At 43.0% G+C, this 22,412-nt stretch overlaps 1 protein-coding gene and 1 non-coding gene across 2 annotated transcripts in view; one reads left to right on the top strand and one right to left on the bottom strand.

Annotated features, from left to right (window-relative positions):
- Positions 1 to 3,516: 3,516 nt before the first annotated feature.
- TTC27 (tetratricopeptide repeat domain 27) overlaps positions 3,517 to 22,412 on the top strand; it is a 105,525-nt gene continuing 86,629 nt past the window's right edge. The window contains exons 1-5 of the mRNA XM_056852662.1: positions 3,517 to 3,607; positions 6,893 to 7,076; positions 9,798 to 9,927; positions 16,849 to 16,989; positions 19,793 to 19,895. Coding sequence (XP_056708640.1) covers positions 3,517 to 3,607; positions 6,893 to 7,076; positions 9,798 to 9,927; positions 16,849 to 16,989; positions 19,793 to 19,895 — 649 coding nt within the window. The remainder of the gene's footprint in view (positions 3,608 to 6,892; positions 7,077 to 9,797; positions 9,928 to 16,848; positions 16,990 to 19,792; positions 19,896 to 22,412) is intronic.
- Positions 5,291 to 5,362, bottom strand: TRNAF-GAA (transfer RNA phenylalanine (anticodon GAA)). Its single transcript has one exon. It is a non-coding gene; the product is annotated as a tRNA-Phe (tRNA).

Below are 22,412 nucleotides of genomic sequence, written 5' to 3' on the forward strand. Positions count from 1 at the left end.
CACTTAGTCACCATGGTTAATGCCTGTTGATGGACCTACCTCTCCCATTAATTTGTTTAATTCCTTTTTAAAGCTGTTTAAACGAGAGGCTATCGCCACATTTTGTGGCAATTAAATCCATCATATTCCTTCTTTTGTCTGTCCTGAATCTACTATTCATGCTATAGCCCAATTTTGTCAGATCTCTGAAGCTAAGCAGGGTCAGCACTTGGATGGGAGACCACCAAGGAAGACTCTGCAGAAGAAGACAATGGCAAACCACATCTGCTTCTCATTTGCCTTGAAAACCCGTTGCTGAGGTCACCATAAGTCGGCTGCGACTTGACAGCATTTTACACACAGAGACACATTTGCTATAGCATACTTAAAAATAAAATTCTATCATATCACTCCCCTTACCATTTTTTTAAACTAAAATATCCCAAACCCTCCTCGTAAGGGAGGTGCTCCAACTTTTTGTTTATTTTGATTGCTCTGTTGCAGCTCTGTCACATGGTTTTAGAGATGGGACAACCAGGACTGTACATAGCATTCCAGATATAAAGCATTATGATGCTGACAGCTTTATTCCAATTTCCTGTCCAAATTACCCACCATACATCAAGTTAACATTTTTGTTATAGTTCCAAATGCTTTGACAGAAGTGATTGTGAGCCCTTTCCTTTTCCCTGGATTCCAGTGACCTAAATAGCCACCATGTGGCCAACAACCCCCTCCAGGACAGGATGACTCTTCAATCCTTGAGTAGCTTTGTCACTGAATAGTAACACCACAGTCTTTCTTGTCTAGACTGAGCTTCAGTTTAATGGCCTTATCCATCCCATGACCATCTCCAGGTATCTGTTCAGCCCTTCCCAGACCCATCCAAGTCAGGTGCTAAGGAGAAACAGAGCTGTGTGGAGCTAGCGTGGTATAGTGGTTAAGAGTGGTGGTTTGGAGCAATGGACTCTGATCTGGAGAACTGGGTTTGATTCCCCACTCCTCCACATGAGCGGCAGAGGCTAATCTGGTGAACTAGATTTGTTTCCCCACTCCTACACACGAAGCCAGCTGGGTGACCTTGGGCAAGTTACAGCTCTGTTAGAGCTCTCTCAGCCCCACCTACCTCACAGGGTGTCTGTTGTGGGGAGGGGAAGGGAAGGTGATTGTAAGCCTGTTTGAGTCTCCCTTAAGTGGTAGAGAAAGTCGGCATATAAAAACCAACTCTTTTTCTTCTTCACATATGGCAGCGCTTTACTCCAGATCACCTGACAATCTCTTCCAGAGGTTTCATGTAGATGTTAAACAGCATGGGGGACAAGATGGAACACTGTGGGATCCCATAGCATAAAAATCAAAGGGCTAAGCAGCAGGTCATGGTAATGCCATCCACTATCCTTCTGCAATCTCTATTGTCTTTCAGTCCTTACTTTCCGTGCTGTTCCAGTTTGCTGCTGGTGTGAAAATTATAGATGCATGGAGAAAAGCTTTTCGAGTCCCTATACAATGTTGATCTTCCAATGTGCACATACAATTCAGGGTTTATTTTGCTCAGAAGCAAGTTGGACTCCAATGGGTCTCACTCCCAAGTGGCACCACAGCCTTTATGGGTAAATTTCACGTACATTGCCGCCGCCTGAAACGAAGCCTTTTGCGAAGTGCCTTTCGGAGGGGAAACCAGCAATATCCTCCTAAGGAAGGATGGCTGTATCTCATAAAAAATATCGCCTACCACTCCCTGGGAAGTCAGCGTGACTTTAGGAACATAAATAAATTGAACCGCTATAGAGTCAAAGAGATAGACTATAGGCTGTCAAAGATAGGACATTTTGGAGGACATTGATTCATAGGGTCGCCATGAGTCGGAAGCAACTTGACGGCACTTAACACATACACACACACACACATAGAGTAGGCTGACCATATTTCCTTGAGACAAAAACGGGACATTGGGATGGCAAAATTGGGAAAGGGGTTATGTAATATTAGTGTAACCCGATTGGAGCACTTTCTCTACGAGAATTTACCCAGCCATGCTTGCATGCAACATATGTCAGAAATGAAGGAAACAAACGCTGGAAGCGTAACGAGGCGCAAAATGGGGCAAAACTGACATTTTAATTAAAAAGACGGGATGGCCAGGAAATATGATAAAAACGGGACGGTCCTGTTCAAAAAGGTACGATCAGCCTAATTTAGGGCACTTTCACACAGCCCAAATAATGCACTTTCAATCCACTGTCAACGCGCCTTTGCAAGTCGATTTTGCCAGTCCACACAGTAAAATCCACCTTCAAAGTGCATTGGAAGTGGATTGAAAGTGCATTATTTGACGGACGAGATACCGACTAGAAAAGACTGGATAAATAAGATGCTGGAATTGACGGAGATGGTGAAACTTACGGCTTTGATAAATCAGAATGATAATGTACAATTTTGGGGGGAATGGGAGGCGTGGAGAACTTATTGTGAAAATCAATTTTTGATGGGACCATTTAAAGGATATTCTTTGATTTAATTTCTCATTTATATTTTGTATCATGATTATATTAAGGTATTGAATGAATAACATTAGATAAAATAAGATAAATATATATTCATTAAATAATATGGGAATTAGTTTAATCAGCAAAAGTATTTACATTGGTTCTTGTAGGTTATCCGGGCTGTGTAACCGTGGTCTTGGAATTTTCCAAAATTCCAAGACCACGGTTACACAGTCCGGATAACCTACAAGAACCAATGAACTCTGACCGTGAAAGCCTTCGACAAAAGTATATACACTTTATTTGTAGACGGAAGAGAGTGAGGGGGAAGTCATATGCTAATTATAGATTTCTCATTACTTTTATTAACCCTTAGCGTTAAATATTGAATTTTACATGGATGTATTAAATGAAAGAAAATAATAAAAAATTCTTAAAATAAGAAAAAAAGAAAGTGCATTATTTGGGCTGCGCGAAAGTGCCCATGAGAGTCAACCAGGCTACACACTGGAGCCAGCCCAGCGCGAGGGAGGGTAGTGATTTCCAGCCACTCTCAGCAGCGCGCCTGTCAACACGCCGGTTCCGTGCAAGCCGACGGATCTTGCAAGCCTGGCAGCTCGCGGCCAGGGCTTCACAGCAAACCGCCCACGTGAGCCGCGAGCGCCCCCTTTCCTCCTTCGGAGCAAGAAGAAGAAGACTTCCGCCCGCACTGAGGCCTCAGCGCTTCACCGCGCACGCGTCGGCGTCCCTCCCCACGTGAGCCGCGAGCGCCCCCTTTCCTCCTTCGGCGCAAGGAGAAGAAGAAGACTTCCGCCCGCACTGAGGCCTCAGGGCTTCACCGCGCACGCGCCCCCGCCTTCTCTCGCTCCCAGCTTGCTTCGGCGCCCCCAACATGGCGGCTCCCAGCGGCCGGTGGTCGCACGTGGGTTAGGCTGGGCAGAGGGAAGGGCGGGTCTCGCCGCGCGTTGACGGAAGCGGCCGCAGAGCCCGGCGGCAGCTTCGTCGTCCGTGCGGCGGCGGCGGCGGCATCTGAGGGGGGCGCGGCGGCACGATGCGAGCGCTGGAGCGGGTGCTGCTGAGGGGCTTCCCCAGCGCGGCGGAGTCGCCGCGGTGGAAACAGAACGAGGCGGCATCGGCGGCAGGTAAGGCGGAGCGGAGCCAGGTGGGGCTCAGCGGACCTCCCGCCTCCTCCTGCCCGTGTCACCGTTTCCCAGATAATCTCCTCAGCAGGAATAATTGAACACGCGCGCGCACACCCGCACAGTAGTTATTTGTTTGCTTGGCGGACTTTGGTGGCTTCTCTCTTAACCCCCCCCCCCTTTTAACTTACTGGTGTCCGTTATTTATTTATGAATCAACGTCCTCCAAAGCGTCCTATCCTTCACAGCTTTGCTCAGATCTTGCAGATTGAGGTCTGTGGCTTCCTGTATAGAGTCAATCCATTTCTTGTTGTAGTAGAAAAGGGCAAAAGTCCAGTAGCACCTTAAAGACTAACAAAAATATTTTCGTGAGCCACAGCTCACTTCTTCAGATACAGCTAGAATGTGAATCCATCTGTCTTTTAAGTAGAGGAGAGTGAATTCAGACAAGCATTAGTATGTAAATGTTAACAGTATGTAAATGTGAATAGCAGGCGTGATGGGATGAGGTGTGGTATGCAGAAGAGTCAATGGGTGAAAATGCATGGTCGCTTTATCCTCCTTTAATCCCTGTTTTAGCCAGGATCGAACTCACATTAGGCGAAACGCATGCGTTCGATCCAGGCTGAATCCTGGCTGAAACGGGGATTAAAGGAGGATAAAGCGACTGTGCGTTTTCGCCCTGTGATGTCCAGGGGAGAGATGGGTGTGGAGAAACCAGCATTGGTCATGAGCCATGAATGCAAGGTCTTTATTCAGCCCAGGTAAATGCATTGACTTTAGTCTGAATATCAACTGTAATTCAGCAGTTTCTCTTTCCAACCTCCCTTTGAAATTCCTTTGTAAGAGAACTGCTACTCTTAAATCTGCAACAGAATGTCCTGGAAGGTTGAAATGTTCTCCTACATTCTAGCTGTATCTGAAGAAGGGAGCTGTGGCTCATAAAAGCTCATACCCTGCCAGAAAATATTTTTGTTAGTCTTCAAGGTGCTACTGGACTCTTGCTCTTTTCTACTACTGCAGACAGGCTAACACGGCGACCCACTGTGACATTTCTTGTTGGGTCTTCCTCTTTTCCTGCTGCCTTAAACTTTTCCTAGCATGATTGTCTTTTCCAGTGACTCTTGTTGTCTCATAATATGTCCAAAGTACCGAGCCTCAGTTTAGTCATTTTAGCTTCTAGGGTGAGTTCAGGCTTGAAGAAGATTTATTTAATACGTTTTTTTATTAGCAGCCTTTCTCCCTCGCAGAATTCAAGGCAGCTGGCACGTTATGGTTTGGGATGAGGGTGGGAGAGATGAGCTGCCCTTCCCACCCCCTGGGCGAAATTTCTTGTGTGGTCCAGTTATAGGGTTGCTTCCCCACGTAAGACTTGTTGAGCTGCGCTGAATCTCTTGGTGGGGTCGATTGGCACTGGCCAGCATCGGCCATTGAATCTGGGAGCTGGTGGGTGGTAGACTGAGCTGCTGGCCAAACAGCATGACACACCTTGGGTAGCTCATGCCTCTCCGTTCAAAGCATCACCTTCTGTCTACTCAAGACTGATATATGAACACATGAAGCTGCCTCATACTGAATCAGACCTTTGGTCCATCCAAGTCAGTACTGTCTACCCAGACCAGCAGCTGCTCTCCAGGGTCTCAGACAAGGGTCTTTCGCATCACCTACCTACATAGTCCCTTTAACTGGAGATGGCAGGGATTGAACCTGGGACCTTCTGCATTTCAAGCAGATGCTCTATCACTGAGCCACAGCCCCTCCCTAATGACCCCTAGGTCAGTTATACAAATCAACTAGTGGGTAATAGTAGAAAAGAGCAAGAGTCCAGTAGCACCTTAAAGACTAACAAAATTTCTGGCAGGGTAGGAGCTTTCGTGAGCCACAACTCGCTTCTTCAGACATTAGCATTACTTTTTGCACATCTTCCCCCGCCCTCTGTAGTAACAGGTGTTGTGTGCCGAGTCTCTGTGGTTATCGTGGTTATCGCTTGTTACGCCGTAGAATGCTCATGAGACACTTTGTAACTTTTGTTTGCAATTGATTAATGTTCCAATGTCTCCCTTATGGTTGAATTTTAATGTTGTTTTGTGGCTAATGCATTAGTAGCTTTAGGTACATTCATAAGTGTGCAATCTTTTCTGCTTGTGAATCATAGCTGCACTATATTGTATCAAAATAAGCAAACACATAATGAAATATCTTGACCTATTGTTTTTGGTATGAGCTAGTTATAATATCTCTTAAAGTGGGTGTGGTAGTAACTATCAGGCTATATTTCTAAGAGGGTGCATTTTTTACTTTGAGAATTCTGGGGAAAGTATGGGTGAGAAGCTGATTACTGAAAATATTCTAATTTAGATGTCTTACTCAGTGAAGCAGTAGTTGTGCTTGATAATATGTATGATGTATCCACTTTGTAGAAGAAACCATGCAACTTCAAAACAATCCAATACACTGAAACAATTGGCAAAGTATTTTTTGTGGGTTAACAGCAGATGGGATGACATTATGTTTGTGTGTGTGTGTTAAATGCCGTCAAATCGCTTCCAACTCATGGCGACCCTATGAATCAATGTCCTCCAAAATGTCCTATCTTTGATAGCCTTGCTCAGATCTTCCAAATTGAGTGCTGTGGCTTCTTTTATTGAGTCAATCCATCTCTTGTTGAGTCTTCCTTTTTTCCTGCTGCCCTCAGCTTTTCCTAGCATTATTGTGTTTTCCAGTGACTTTTGTCTTCTCATAATGTGACCAAAATACGATAGCCTCAGTTTAGTCTATAACCCTCTGATTTGTTTTTTTGGCCATCCACAGTATCCGTAACACTTTCCTCCAACACCACATTTCAAAGGAATCTACTTTCTTCCTATCAGCTTTCTTCAATATCCAGCTTTCACACCCATACATAGTAATAGGGAACACAATGGCATGAATTAACTTAATCTTGGTGCTCAGTGACACATCCTTACACTTCAGGATCTTTTCTAGCTCCTTCATGGCTTCCCTTCCCATTCTCAGTCTCCTTCTGATTTCTTGGGTTGACATTATGTTTACTACCTTTGAAAACTTGTACTTGGTGCTTTTGAGTTGCTTTATTTTCTAATTATCTTCTTCTTAGAATGTATTCAGAATTCTGTATGAATGCTATTTGAATATATACTGTAACAAATATGTATTCTTGGGAAGCATATGGCGTTCCTTTATTATGATAAGAGATCTTATTTGGTGTGAAACTTCTGTTTGGGGTGTTCTTAAGAATTTCAATGCTCTGTCTGATATATTTGATTTCAGAAAGTGGGTCCTTGTTGCAGTTGCTGTTGGAAGGAAATTATGAAACCATCTTACTAAGCGAAGCAGTTCAGAATATTTTCACACCACCTGCAGCAGCCAAAGAAGAGAAGTTTGACAGCTATCTAGAAAAACAGATTCAAGTTTATCTGGACTGTTCTTCTGTAGACGTTGATAGTTTGGAAAGGTAAAAATGATTTTTATTTGGAAAGGAATTCTTAAATTTGGGAGTAGTTCAACTTATTCCATGGGCCAGTCTGTCTTGTGATAAAGGATTTTTCTTCTGAGAATGAGTAGGGGAGAGAGTACAAACTCAGGTACCAGTTGTGATCAATAAACATCTGGAATAAATAATAAAGGAAGGAGGGATGGTTTTTTTAACTGATGATTGAAATGTTGCAGAGAAGGTTAGAGACAAAAAAGGGTATCTGCTTATTGCTGACAGTGGGATATTTGAATCGTTATACCTTTTAGTTTCATTTGTTAGAACATGAAAATATCTCTAATGCGTTGCAGACATTCAAGATATTTTTGACTAAGAGTTTTTTTTTTTAGGCTCTCAATGTCTTGCATGAAATTCATAGTTTGGTGTTTCTATGGTAACTGTGAGGATAATTTGAACTTGATGACAGACATAGCTGATCATTATCTAGTAGGATAAAATCCTGTAACCTAATTGCTGTGTTCACAGCAATTTTAGTCATCAGCTTTAGGATATCCGCAGAAAGTTGCTGTGGGATTTGCATATGAAATATTCAAAAGGCTGCATTTATGCCTCTCATTTTCTTATGTGCCTCTTCGTACTAGTCTCTCCTTAATTGTCTAGAGGCACTGCTTGTTGCACGTGTGCCATTCTGACTCAAATTTCTGTGCCAGTGTGACACTCGGTCAATTTGCAATTCAGAAAGCTTTGATGTGTTGGGGCTGCAGCCGTTCTGTCTTATTCTGAACACTCACCTCCTGATGCAATGGCTTGTTTGGTCAAGGCCACTAAGTTATAACTGCCAGCCTGAGGTTGGTTGATGACAAAGCTGCTCAAGGACTGAGGAGTCATTCTGTTCTGGAAGGGGTTACAGTCCCCCTGAAAAAGCAGGTACATTGCTTTGGAGTGCTGATGGATCCTGGCCTATGGTTGGACGGTCAGGTTTCATGGCATGTACCATCTTTTATTGGCTTCTGCTGATATGCCAGCAATGGCCCATCCTTGAAAAGTGTATTTGACCACAGGAATCCATGTTCTGATCACATCCAGGTTAGATTATTGCAGTGGTCCCCAACTTGGTGACTGTGGGTGTTATGGCGCCTACCAACACCTTTCCAAGTGTTTTTGGAAAGGGGTCAGGGTTAGGTGGGGCTTTTTCCCAGCAAGGCTTCTGATTCTCCACTGGAGATTTGATTGACTGTACGTTTTTTGAAACGTGTTGCTTTGGCAGCAGCTGCCACTATGGCACAAGCATCTTCACTGTGTGACTGAAGGTAAGCTGTGGCATCCATTTTGTGTCTGGCTCTGCCTGTTGCAGCATCCATTTTGTGGCTATGCTTACTACTCTTGTTAGAATTCCAAAGGTGCCCACAGACTGAAAAATCTTGGGGGGCCCTGGATTATTGTAATGTGCTTTATGCAGTGCTGCTTTTTAAAACTGTTAAGAAGCATCAATTGCTCCAAAATGCAGCAGCCAGGTTATTATCATGGCTATATATAGGGATCATATTACCCCTGTGTTGAAAGATCTCCACAGGCTGCCCACCTGTTTCTGGGCACAATACAGAGGGCTAGTTTCTTACCTTAGCCCCCAAGCCATTTAGAGCCTTAGATTATTTAACAGGCTGTCTCCACCAGCATTTCCCAGCTCACCAGTTAAGATCCTCTTTTAAAGCCCAGTTCTCTGTGCCTCCTGCTGCATAGTTGGAGTGGGAGGTGACCAGAGACAGGGCATTTTTGGTGTTGGTGCTTTGCCTTTGGAATGTGCTCATATGGTGCTTACCTTTTTAATTTTTTTAAAAAAATCACCTTTCTCTCCAATGGGAACCCAAAGTATATAGTGTTCTCCTGTCCTTCATTGGATCCTCGCAATGACCCTGTGGAGTAGATTAGGTTGAGTGTGTGTGACTGGCTTAAAGTCACCCAGGAAGAGTGGGGATTAGAACCTGGGTCTCCTAGACCTGGTGCTTTCCTTTTAAGCACCAGGCTAAAAAAACATTCCTTTTTACCCAGGATTTTACAAAAAGTTTTAGCTGTTTTATGGTCAGTTTCTTGATAACTGCTTCAGCTGTATAATTTTAGGTGCCTTATGCTATTTGTATGCCTTGTCTTGTTTATTGGTTTGTTTTAGTGGCTTTGTTTTGTTTTTCATGGCTACATGTTAATCGTTTGCATTATTGTTTTAATTGTAAGCCACCTTATGCAGCCCTGTCCTGTATGGCCCAGGCTAGTCAGATCTAGGAAACTAAGCCCTGGTTAGTATTTGGATGAGAGACCACCAAGGAAGTCCAGGGCCACTACTCAGAGGCAGGCAATGGCAAACCACCTCTGAATGTCTCTTGCCTTGAAAACCCTACAGGGTTGCCATTAAGTCGGCTGCAACTTGACAGCACTTTCCACCATTACCACCTTAAGCAGGTCTCTGGAGGAGGCAGGTAAATTTTCTAAATAGCTGTTGTTATAATGTGATGTGCCAGAAGGACAAAATCTGACAACCTTTCATAAAGGTAGTGGGCGGAAACGTTCTTCAGATCTTTAATTTGCTTTCACAGAGCTGTATTCCCTTGTTTGGGTTTTCCAGCTGCCAAATTGAAGACACTTAACAGAAACAGAAAACTGATCAAAGACCTTGTATATTTCTGTCTAGTAATAATTTCGATCTGCACAATAGCGTTAATAAAATGGGATTGCTTTTTTATTTTGCAGGCAAAGTGTGGTGTTTCTGCTTGGTGTGGGGAGTTTGCAGTTGTTTGTTCAGAGCAACTGGACTGGCCCTCCTGTTGAACTGCAGCCTCAGGACTTCCTGCCACCTGAATTACTACAACAATATGCCAAGGTACCTTTACCACCACAACCCAAATTACACACATGCAGTTAGTATAGGAGCTGTCATTTGGTTGGTTAATGTTTGAGCTGTGCTGTCTCTAGCAACAGAGATGAGTGATTGATGCTCTGGCAAAGTAGTCAATGCATAATCCTCTGAACGTCTACAGCATGATACTTGCTAAGCTGGGCTGCCTTTCTAAAAGACCCGTGGATGATTTTATTAATACCAGTTACATTCCAGCTAAACTACATCACATTCCAGCTAAACTACATCACATTAACTTTGGTGCTTCAGTCTTTGGATAACTTGTCTGGTGGGGGTTTTATCCCAGGCTCGTGGGCTGGGTCAAGGTTTGTACTTTTTTTGGGGGGGTGGAGACATAAATGTTAACTTCAGCAATGTTCTTTGAGCATATCTACACTGTAGACTTCCATTAGTTTAATAGTCATTTCTTCTCCTTGTGAAACTGTAGTGGGGCTTTCTAATGGAGAATTCTCAACACCCTCATAAGCATCAACTTCTGGATTTCTTTTGGGAGAAATTAGGATTTCCAGGTTATCAAGCCAATACAATTTAGTTCTGTAGAGAGATACTTTTTGACGATCAGCAGCGTTGAAAGCAAAACTTCCAGCTTAACCCTATTCCCCTAGATTTCTTCACATAAACACTTTTGCAAACTTCCACTCGGTTATCAACCCACTTAATACTGTTCCAAGCAGAGAAGCTGTATATGCGAGGGCAGAAAATCACAAAGTAGTTTGGGAAGTTCTTTGTGGCTTTTAACATATTTTTTTCAGAGTCAGGAAGAACACTGTTCTTCTCCTTAAGAAAGAAGTTTGCCTCTTTAGCTACTGGAAGACTTGTGGCAAAAAAGAGGGGCCATGGCTCAGCAGTACAGCATCTGCTTGGCATGCAGAAGGTTCCAGGTTCAGTCCCTGGCATCGCCAGTTAAATGGATCAAATAGTAGATGATGTAAAAGTCTTCCACCTGAGACCCTGGAGATCCACTGTCAGTCTGAGTAGACAGTACTGACCTTGATGGACCAAAGGTCTGATTCAGTTTAAAGCAGGTTCTTGTTTTCAAGAGCCACCTGTACATGCATGTGGATCAAGGCTATCAAAATGCGTGTCAAGGACTGTCCATTATAGATAACCATTATCTTTTATAGGAGATAAAACTGAGGGCTTGATGGTGAATATTTTGATGGATTGACCACACTGTGTGCTGTGGGTCTGTAAAGGACAATGCACTTGGATCAGGAAAGCACCAGTGGAGTGCCACTTGTGCAATAGGTATTCCTCCCATTATTGCTTTTGCATTCTTCCCATTCTTCCTTGTGCTTTTTCTATAAACTGATTGTGAGGAATAGGACACATGTAAGAATCCTTTGAGATGTGGCAGAGCAGCATACAGCTGGGGTGGAATTGGTGGAAGTACCCCTCCAAGGCAAGAGGAAGTACCTTTCTGGATTCAAGCCTGTATGTTTTGTTTTTTTGTGTCTCATCCTTCTTTGTGAGTGTGTATGTTGATAGCATAGTTTTGCTGGCTGTCTCTTTTGGTTCTTCGTTTCTATTGGATCTGCCCTTACCTGAATTAACTGGCCTGGAGGGTGGGAAAACTGATGCAGTGGATTGACAAGACAGTGGGAACTGCCTAATAGGACATTTCCCTAACATTAAAAATGGATGTTTAGCTTTTATTTGGATTTCAAGCTTTATTTTTGATTGACACTTCACGGGTTCAGGTTCAGTTTTATTGCATATGGCTAAAGGCTGTTACAAGAATTAACAAAAATAAAACACTCTAAATCCTGGTAACAATCATTAATAAAAGTAACATTTTTGTAATTAATTAAAACCTGAGTGGTGTATTTCTTTAGCCTTTTCAGAATACTAAACATAAAATGTTGTTTTAAAAAATCAACATTCAGAGTTGTCTGGAATTTCACTAACATAAAAAGAACAGCAAAACCGCTCAAAACTTGCAATCGAAGCTGTGAAATAAAGGAAACCCAGATAATAAGATCTCAAGCCCATTATGATTTTAGTCCCAAGCTTTAAAAGACTGCCCAAATAGAATTCATATTAGTGTATAGGAAAATCACTTCACATCAACCTCTTACAGATGGAATTTTCAGTTCAGTTCTGTTCGATTATAATATGTTGGACCAACCTGGCTCAGATTTTCTTTACAGCTAAAGCAAAGAGAATGACTTTATAAGAGCCAGCTGGCTCCATATCCGCAAGGATAAATAAGACTTTCTCCATCACAGTATGTTGGCCTAAATTGGCCAAAATTGTCTCTCTCTCTCTCTCTCTCTCTTTTTTTTTTGCCTTGGTACCAGATGTAATGGGCATACCAGCATGGCACAGGTCTTCTGGTTCTGAACCTCCGCAAATACATAGACGTTGAGCAACTGGTCATTGGGTATAGCGTCCTTCAAGCTTAGCAGTTTGCGTAGTTTGAAAACGAATAGATATAAATGCTGATCCTAATTTTAAAAATGTGATCTTAGACAAGTAATGTGCCCTAGAGTGTTCTGCTTTAATTAATTTGCACCAAAATGAAAATTTGGAACCTAATATAACTTGTCTATCAAATACTGCATCATACCTATATATCTGGGCCCTGTAGTTATAGTCTGCCCGGGAAGCCCCACGAACAAGATCTGGCAGATTGTATAATGTAAGGATTTTATTGAAATTAATTGACCATATATGATCCTTTAGGCTTATAGTGAAATAAATGCTTAAGTCAGGGGTGGGGAACCTTTTTTCTGCCAAGGGCCATTTGGATATTTATAACATCATTTGCAGCCCGTGGGCCGTGCATTCTGGCCCTGCCCCCTTTAACCCCTCCATTGTCTCCACTTCTGCCCTTTTGTAGCACAGAGGAAATACATTTCTCCCAGCCGGGATGGGAAAGGGTTAACACAGTTTCTTGGGCGATCCTAGCAGCTCCATAGCTAATGACTCTTCTCCAAGGGGCAAAGAAGGTTCCTTTTCTCAGCAAAACAAACTCACATCCGCCTTGAATAGAGGCTATTCCTGTCTGTGGGAGGAGGCGGATCACCAGTCTTAGATCCTTCTGAGCTAGAGATCTGCCAGGACCCATGAAGGGCCAGACCAAATGATTCCGCGGGCCTTAAATGGCCCCCGGGCCTGATGTTCCCCACCCCTGGGTTAAGTGATGGCTTTCTGGAGCTCTCTTCAGTTTGAGCCAAGAGTTAAACAGTGGTTTATGAGCACGTATCTGCAAGGAAGGAAGACCTGGTTCTGCTCTTAGCAAGGCAGCTGGAGAGTTTGGGAGATGAGCTAGAATCTTTTTTTAAAAAGATTTTGGATTCTCTCCAAATTAGCTAAGAGAGCTTCATTCTATCCCCAAACTTCGACGCCATATATAAGTTAGGCAGTCACCTTTCTCTAAAATAGTTTTATTACTGCATCTATCAGGAAACCCCCTTTAGTATGATAGCATTTTAGTATGGCACCCATTGTCCAAAGGGCTGTTGCTTTTATGATTTCTAGGTGGGTCTTCCAAGAAAGTGTATCACTGAATGTAAGTATTTGAAGGTTTGACATTGGTTGACTAGGAAGTCATCTATTGACCATCTGGAAATATACTGCAGTTTCCCAAGGCCATCACCTTGGTCTTAGAATAATTAATGGTTAACAATTCTTTTTTACAATAATCACTGAGTCTAGACAGCAACCTTCTCAGCCCAGTAAGAGTTAAGGACAACAACACCATATTGTCTGTGTATAGAAGGGCTGGTATTTTCTGCGAGCCAAGGCAAGGAGGAAAAAGGTCAGCTCCAGAGAGCCTCTTAATGATGTCATTAATATAAAGATTGAAAAGAAGGGGAGCCACAACACAGTCCTGTTTCATGCCTCTAGCTCCTGCGATGCTGTCTGTCAGGGAACTTGCAATTCCAAGTCTAATTCTGAAAGATAAATTGCTATGTATCAGAAGCAAAAGGGATTTGTCAGTATTGGTGCTTGCCAATTTATACCAAAGCCTGTCGCTGTCGACTGAGTCGAAGGCAGCAGCAAGATCTACAAAAGCTACATAAAGGTGTTTAGAGGGACCTTTTATGCAATCTGTGGCAAGACACTGCAGTATCAGGCACTCTTACAGCCCAAAGGCCTAGGTCAGTGATGGCTGACCTTTTAGAGACCGAGTGCCCAAACTGCAACCCAAAATCCACTTATTTATCGCCAAGTGCCAATATGGCAATTTAACCTTAATACTGAGGTTTTAGTTTAGAAAAAAACAACTCATACATTCACATACTTTGCGTTAAAAGAAAAATACAATAACAGAGCTTTCAATGATACAAACAACTTTTTATTGAAAGGTAAAAGTTTGCATTTGGCATGCATCTCTCCAGGACTCATCCTCTGCTCAGCCACCGGACATTATTGTACATAAGTAAACAATTATACTGTGCCTGAACCTCCTCAAGAAGTGCTTGAAACTGTCGAATTCAGAGCACGAGCCATGATGTAATTCACCATTTTTGTGACATCTTTGAGGACATCGTCAAATTTTTTGAACAATTAATGTGATTTTTGCTGTTGTGTGCATGCTGATACCGTATATACTCACGTATAAGCCGACCCGCGTATAAGCCGAGGTGCCTAATTTCACCCCAAAAATGGGGAAAAATTAGGCATCCGCGTATAAGCCGAGGGTCGGCTTATACAACCCCCGGGTCGCCCTCCCACCCGGCCTCCCGGGCCCTAAAGACCCACCCCGACCCCAGCGCCACCCTAGGGGGGAGGGGGAAGAGCCCCTGAACCCCCTACTTACCGGGAGAGGCGGCGATCAGCTTGCGGTAGCGGGCCCTCTCCGGCGCGCAGGAGGCCCAGCAGGCCGCTCCTGGCCCGGGGGAAGGCCCGCTGGAGGAGGCGGCCGCGCCCCCCCCGGCGCACAGGAGGCTTCTCTGGCCGCTCCTGACCCGGGAGAAACCGCGCTGAAGGCGGCGGCGGCCCCCCCCAGCACGCAGGAGCTTTCTGTGGCCGCTCCTGGCCCGGGGGAAGCCACGCTGAAGGCGGCAGCAGCCGCGGGCCCTCCCCGGCGCGCAGGAGCTTTCTGTGGCCGCTCCTGGCCCGGGCGAAGCTGCGCTGAAGGCGGCGGCGGCCGTGGGCCCTCCCCGGCGCGCAGGAACCTTCTGTGGCCACTCCTGCCCCGGGGGAAGCTGCGCTGAAGGTGGCTGCCGCGGCCCCCCCCCCCAGCACGCAGGAGGCTTCTGTGGCCGCTCCTGGCCTGGGAAAGCCGCGCTGAAGGCGGTGGCGGCGGCCCTCCCCGGCGCGCAGGAGCCTTCTATGGCTGCTCCTGGCTCGGGGGAAGGCCCGCTGAAGGTGGCGGCAGAGGCGGTAAGTTCCCCCCTCCCTCCACCTACCGTATTGACCCACGTATAGGCCGAGTTGGGATTTTTCAGCCCTTTTTTTGGGCTGAAAAACTCGGTCTATACGCGAGTATATACGGTAATTTGTCTACCCTTGGCTCATACTTTGTAAGTTTGAGAGCAAAACATGCAGCACTCAGGTCATCTGTTAGCCTGTTTCTGGTGTCAGATTTGATATAATTCAAAGCTGAAAACAGCTGCTCACAAGCATAAGATGATCCAAGCAAAGTAAGGAAAGCAATCCCAAGTGCTTTCATTGACTTAAAATTATTTGGCAGAGAATTCCACACTTTAAGGATTTCATTTTCAGAACTAACTGTGCTGTCCTTTGTCATCCCTTCTATCTTCTCAAGTGTTTCACGCAGGTCATACAATTTATTTTTCCAGATAGAGCTTTCTTGAAATTCTATTAGCTCCATTTCCAGATTTTCTAAATCCAGTGTAGGCAGGAAAGATCAAGTTCTTCAAATTTGGCTTTATCTGGAGAAGTAAGAAGGGTTCTCCATCTTATGGTTGTCTCCATCTTATGGAGTTGTAAATAAGACAGGGTTGTCTCCATCTTATGGAGCTGTAAAAATCTGTTACTAAAATTCACCTTTGCAGCTGCTACAATGCTAGAAACATCCTTGTAGATTTCCTGATGGCTTGTAGGATTGTCTGCAAATGTTGTAGAATTTTCTAAATGCTTTTTTAGACGGGCGGGGCCCCAGACAAACTGAAGACAGGCAGGGCCCCTGACAAACAGCTGAGCTGCGGCAGCTCAGCTGAGAGCGGGGGGCGTGGCAAGGTTGTCTCCATCTTATGGAACTGTAAAAATCTGTTACTAAAATTCACCTTTGCAGCTGCTACAATGCTAGAAACATCCTTGTAGATTTCCTGATGGCTTGTAGGATTGTCTGCAAATGTTGTAGAATTTTCTAAATGCTTTTTTAGACGGGTGGAGCCCCAGACAAACTGAAGAGGGGCGGGCCCCCCGCAGCTCAGCTGAGAGGGGGGCGTGGCAAGGTGCTCAGCCACAGCCTCCCGGTCCAAACTGAAGACGGGCGGGGCCCCAACAAACAGCTGAGCTGCGGCCGCAGCTCAACTGAGAAAGAGGGAGGGCCAGCGCAGGCTTGGGGAGCATGGGCTTGGGGAGAAGGAGCACTTCCCTCAGCGCCCTCACCACGGCAACACGGCACAGCCCTAGGCAGAAGCGACACAGAGAGGGCTCGGTGTGCCGGCTGCGGCACGCATGCCATAGGTTCGCCAACACAGGCCTAGGTGAACAAGACCAAGCTTGTTTGGCACCAACAGAAAACACAGGAGATGCTAGACAAATGTTCCACAAATGTGGTGCAACTATAGAAAAGGCCCTGATGGTCCTATATAAATAATAATTAGACTCTTCTTGTATGAGATCTGGGTGTATGTATTTTGACAACAGAATAAGGAAGATTGGAATAAAGTTAAGCTGGTGTGTTGGCCATGCCTGCTTTGTTTTGAATTTGCCTAAAGCGAGTCTCTTGCTTTCTCTTTCCAGCCCAGTGCACTCTCTGCAGCTATTCTGAGCATGCTGGTTCTAGATGGTGAATCAATATATAGTCTGACCTCCCATGCTGTCTTGCTGATGCTAGCTAAAGTAGCGCTTGTAAATTCAAGACATAAGCTTGAAGCTATTCAGGTAAGACAAAAACATAGAAAACCGATTCTGATTTCCAGATTTAAGTTGATTTATATTCACTCTCTTTCTTCTATTTCTTCAGTTAAGTTTTCTATTACATATTTTACAATCCATCTTTTGACACTTCAGATGGTTGTCATGGTATCACATCATAACCAGGACATGAGCTGTTCTGAGGAAGTAAGTGGATTACAGGCTTTGTCATGCATAGATCAGCAGCATCTAAGCTTCTGGGAGCCTCATTGTTGAAGTGAAAGAATGAAGAGTCCAGAAATCAAGTAACTAGAAGGTGCTGAGCTGTAGTCAAGACGTTGGTCAGAAGAGAGCAGGAAGGCAAAGCAAAGGCTTACTTGAGCAGGAGCAGGGCTCTATTCAGTTGGAAGTCTCCTTTGTTTATAACAACAAGAACAACAACGCCTTTATTGGCATATGTTCACAATAAGTACACAGACTAGAGAGCACAAAAACTAAGGCTAAACAAAGTCAGAGTTTAAATTCTCGGAGCCTCATAGCCAGTTGCAAGAATTATGCTACCCTGTCTATTGTGGCAGAATTTTGTCCTGAAAGGAGGAGCAGAACCTTACACTTATCTGAAGCTCCATTCCATGTAACTAGGAGAGAGGAATTTGGCCTGAATGTCAGCATAAAAGTCTCCTTTGTTTCTTCTCCTGGGGCCTCTGTTGCTTATTGACTATCTTGCTTGTCTTCCTGCTCTTTTCTTGCCTTTTGGTGCACCTTTTTCAGGCATGACCATGCCTCAACAGCTTGTTCCTGAGTTCCCACCAAATTTTACTTCTCTATGCTTCTTGGCTTCTTTTGGATTGTGCATGCCGTTGATCTTGGTGTCCATAAAGTGTCCTCCAAAGTGCCCATGTCTGGGGGAGTTCTGATATTTTGAACAGGTAACTGCCAACTGGTTAGCCTGCAGTATTCTTGCTGTGTAGCCAGTCAGTCTGCAGATTGTTGGGTCTATATTTTCTATATTGCCTCAAGAGAATTACATCTGCCTACCATTGCTGAACCTGTCTGGCTATCTGGGCTTTGGAAGAGTTCTGTGGAAATACAGGATCCCAGTTCAAGGCTTGCATTTCCTGATGCTCAGTATTTAAAGCTAGCGTTTCCCTTCACAATGGAAAGGATGTAATTTGTATGAACATTCTCAGCATGTACATTCATCACCTGTCCGGCTCCCCAAACAGCCACATCAACTGGGGTAAAGTAAGACCCTTCTGTTTTAAAATGCTTTCATGCAATAGGGCAGATTGCTTCAAATGAAGTTCTGTATACTGTATTTGTTCAACTAGAGGTCCTCAAGCATCTGATCTTAGTAAAAGCAGTACACTATCCGGTGTGATTGCAAAGAAAAATAATAATTTAAGGTACTTGCAGGGAAATTAGTAACATTTAACCTCTGAAAAAGAATATATCAGAATATCTCCACAACAATAGACTGAATTGATTGCACAACTTGCTTCTGATTTTTCACAGCAGCAGCAGTTGCAAATAGTGCGGTCTTACTGGAAACAAATCTGTCCAGATCTGACAGCAAGTAGTATATCTTTTGAATTTCCATAGATCCCAGGAGACTGCCAAGAAACACTGACAGAAAACAATATGTGAGGGCTTTATACAGTGTGAGATGTAACAGACCTTGGCCTGGATCCAGGGCAGCATTTATGTAGGTGGAAGGATTTCTGTCCACAGAGCATGACTTTTTCATCTCCGGCAAACCCACGTGCCAGAGTAGCATTTCAAGGGGTGTTTCAAGCGGTGGTGGAAGGGGGAGAGGAGAAAGTCATGCTGCACGGGTGGAAATTGTTCTGGTCACGGAAGCACTATGCTGGATCTAAGCATTTGTATATAGTCACAATGGCGCTGGGGGCAGTTTAGAATTGTATTTGTAACGACTCGGCAGTGTCAACTCTAAAAAAGCTGAGAGCATAGTGTAAAAGTGCAAGCTTGAAATATTTTTCCTTGAGTAACACACACAGGCTATTGGAAATGTCTACAAATAGACATTTTTTCTGAAATATTCCTATTAGAGTCTTCCTGAGGTGTCATATATAAGAGATCCAATCCTTAAATCTGCCCCTGAATTGAATCTTGCCAATAACCTGATTTTGAATGCTTATGCTACATCATATCAAAAGCTTTCTCTGTATCCAAATGGAGCAGTAATATTATTCATCAGTAATATTACATTCTTTCTGTATTATCTTAATTACACTTTTAATATCAGATGGCATTTCTCTGCTACGCATAAATCCCTTCTGGTCTAAGTTGATGTATTTAGTCCAAACTTCTAGTGATAACTGGTTACTAAATTTTAAAATCATCATTAAGTAAACAAATTGCTCTATATTAAACCAGTTTTTTGTATTTATCTGATCTTTACCTAGTTTTGGTATTACAATTATTCTAGCTTCCTTCCATGGTTCTGAGAGGGGGGATTTTGTTAATTACTATTAGCAGGATTTTAATTTCATTTTTAAGTTTTATAAAATTCTGACATAAAAAGTGTCCGGTTCAGGAGGTTTATTTTTTGTTTTTAATTTAAAACTCTGTTTCACTAATTATGTCATCTTGGTCCATGGCTATCTTCATTAGGAAGTTCTTACAACTGAAATAGGCCTATTCTGTAACTTGCTCTGGACAAGAGGCAAAAGGGGTTAAGAGTAATTAGAGCTTCTTTTCCTTTGTGCTGAGAAGGTTTTGTGGATCCATGAATGGTTTGTAATCAAGTGGAAGTGATGATTTGAAAACAAGTGTATTTAATTCTCTCAAATATACATTTTATTTTTAGACATTGCCTTGGTGGACTCTACGATGTGTGAACATCCATCAGCAGTTGTTAGAAGAAAGATCACCTGAACTTTTTGCTGTTGCCCAGACCTGCATACAGCAAGGTATATCTAAATGTAACCTACCGTAATAGTAGGTCACTAGAAGTATTGGGCTGGATCTTGCAGAGATACTTTCCTGTGGTAGAGGGAACTTTCCTTAATACAAAATACTCTTGTATCATGGAAGGCTCCTCCCACTGGTCAAAAAACCACCTTCACTTGAGGAATGGATGTGCAGGATACTACCCGTTCTATTCTATGCAGATAATCATTCTTTGCTTATTTTGCATGTGTGTTTGAACTTAAATGGTCCTTTTTACAGTTTCTCTCTGAAAACAAATAGGTTTCAGTCCATATTAACTTTTAAACTTTGTAACTTGTAACTTTGTCCATTAATTGCCTGGCAATCTCTCCATTAGTATTCAGAATCGCAAATATAGGCAGTTTTGTCAGAAATGAGCAACCAGCCTTGTCTTCCAAATAACTGGACTCGTATCCAGCTGAAGCTATGTACTGCTTGCATAGTTCTGTTGTTTTGCATGTAGAAGAATGGCATCATTTCAAGAATAACACAATGAATGATGTCTTTAAGGAGCATAGACTCTCGTGTTTGATTTAAAGTGAATATGAAATGTTTTGCTTCTAAATAATGCAGTTAATATACCACACAGAAGTGCATCACAAAATTGTTTTATATTGCTCTCTAAAACCAGCTTGCTTCTAATTCATCTTCACAACAACCAGGTAAGGATAGTCCTTATTAACTGCTTAATTAGGTAGAAATGAATGGCAGCTAATAGAACTGAATGCAATTAATTCTTTGACGTTGCATTCAATAGCATTATGATTAACTGCATTGTGGTCTACAGTACATGATGATTATTGCACGGTATTTGCTGACCAGCAAGCCATGGATAGCCTGATCTTGCCAGATCTCAGAAGCTTAGCAGGGTCAGCCTTGGCCAGCATTTGGATGGGAGATGATAAAGGAATACCCTGGTTGTGATGTGGAGGCAGGCAATGGCAAACCACCTCTGAACGTCTCTTGCCTTGAAAACTTTATGACTAAAATAATCCATCTAAGATGCATTTTTTTCTTTTGGAGGTTTGAGAACTGAATAGGAAATGGTCCACGTAATTTTAAAGAAAACAAAGTTGTAAGCCTCATTGGTCCCAGTTGGGAAGAGAAGTGGAGCATAAATAAAATTGATTAATGATTTTATTCCTCTCTTATCCTCGGGAATTCACGTTAAAGAGCAATACTTGACAAATTCAAGTAGCCGACAGAATGAAATGCACATTCAGATATTAAGTACTGTCCATTGTCATGTACTGAATTCATTGTTTTGGATTTTCTCAAGTTGGGAGAAAATACTGTAGCGGGATCTACTGGAGTATTTCTGCAGGCGGAAGGGTTTCCGCACATGTAGCATGACTTTCTTGCCTTCTCCCTCCTTCTGCAACCCAAAATGTTCCCTCCCTTCAAAGCTGCTCTTGCTCCACAAGCAGAAACCTTTCTATCCATGGAAATACTCTGGTGGATCCAAGCTATTGTCCTTCTCTGGTGCCTGCAGAAATGTTTTGTGAAACTTTTAAGACCTGTATACTTTTCCTCCAACAGGCATTAATGCAATAAAGGTGCTTCCAAATTTATTCATTTCTAAAAGATATTCAGAGAGCTGCCAGTTCTAAGATCCCAATCTTTTTACTAACATTTGGCACTTACCAGTATGGACATGGTAATTTGGCAGATTCTGATTAAAGGGTTTATAAATTGTTCCTAGCTTTGCAAGTTTATTCATTGTTTCTGTAAAATGAGATTATTTTTCTGTTAATATTTCTGTCCCTGCTTTGTGGAAAACTTTTAAGACTTAGTTGCTAACAGCAGGGTGTTCTCAGATGCTGATGATAGTGGATCAGAAAAATATATTGCATTGAAACCTAGGGCTTCAGTAATAGTTTATTTTAAAACAGAATGCGTTCAGTGATGACTCTGAAGACACATTAGCTTCATATGACAGCACATTCTGGTTTGATAGCAACATTTCTCATACTTGAAACAGTACGTTGAAATAAATTGTATTTGGCAGGTGCAGTAAGTACCTTTTTATAGATATTACATCATTCAGCTATTAGTAGTATCTTATAACCTTCATTTCTTAAAACGTACAATGGAGCTTAGCCAGCTTCTTAAATAGAAAGTCTGAAGTAGAGCTATTATTTAATTTACCCATGCACATATGTGCATCGAGTTTTTGATGCCAAACATGTATTATGGTGCCAAATATATATATGTAGCACAAGCACGTAAAGTTTTTGAAAAGGTACAGAGTTAGAGCCTTATAGCTTACTTATTATTCTGTGGCTATTGTAAGATTATATTGCTGCTTCACCTTTCTTGGTTGTCTGTGACCTTGGTGAAGTTCTTCCGAGAACTAAACCCTTTATTTAAAAGGGCTTTAGCGTTGGCAAATCAGATTCTTTTGTGTCCATGTGTGCAAGTGGCTGATCCATTCTTGTAAACTATTCTGCAATTTAATGAATCATGCCAAAAAGTGAGCCAGTACTATCAGAAATGGG

The sequence above is a fragment of the Euleptes europaea genome, chromosome 7 (assembly GCF_029931775.1).
Source record: "Euleptes europaea isolate rEulEur1 chromosome 7, rEulEur1.hap1, whole genome shotgun sequence".
In the NCBI taxonomy this organism is placed as follows: Eukaryota; Metazoa; Chordata; class Lepidosauria; order Squamata; family Sphaerodactylidae; genus Euleptes; species Euleptes europaea.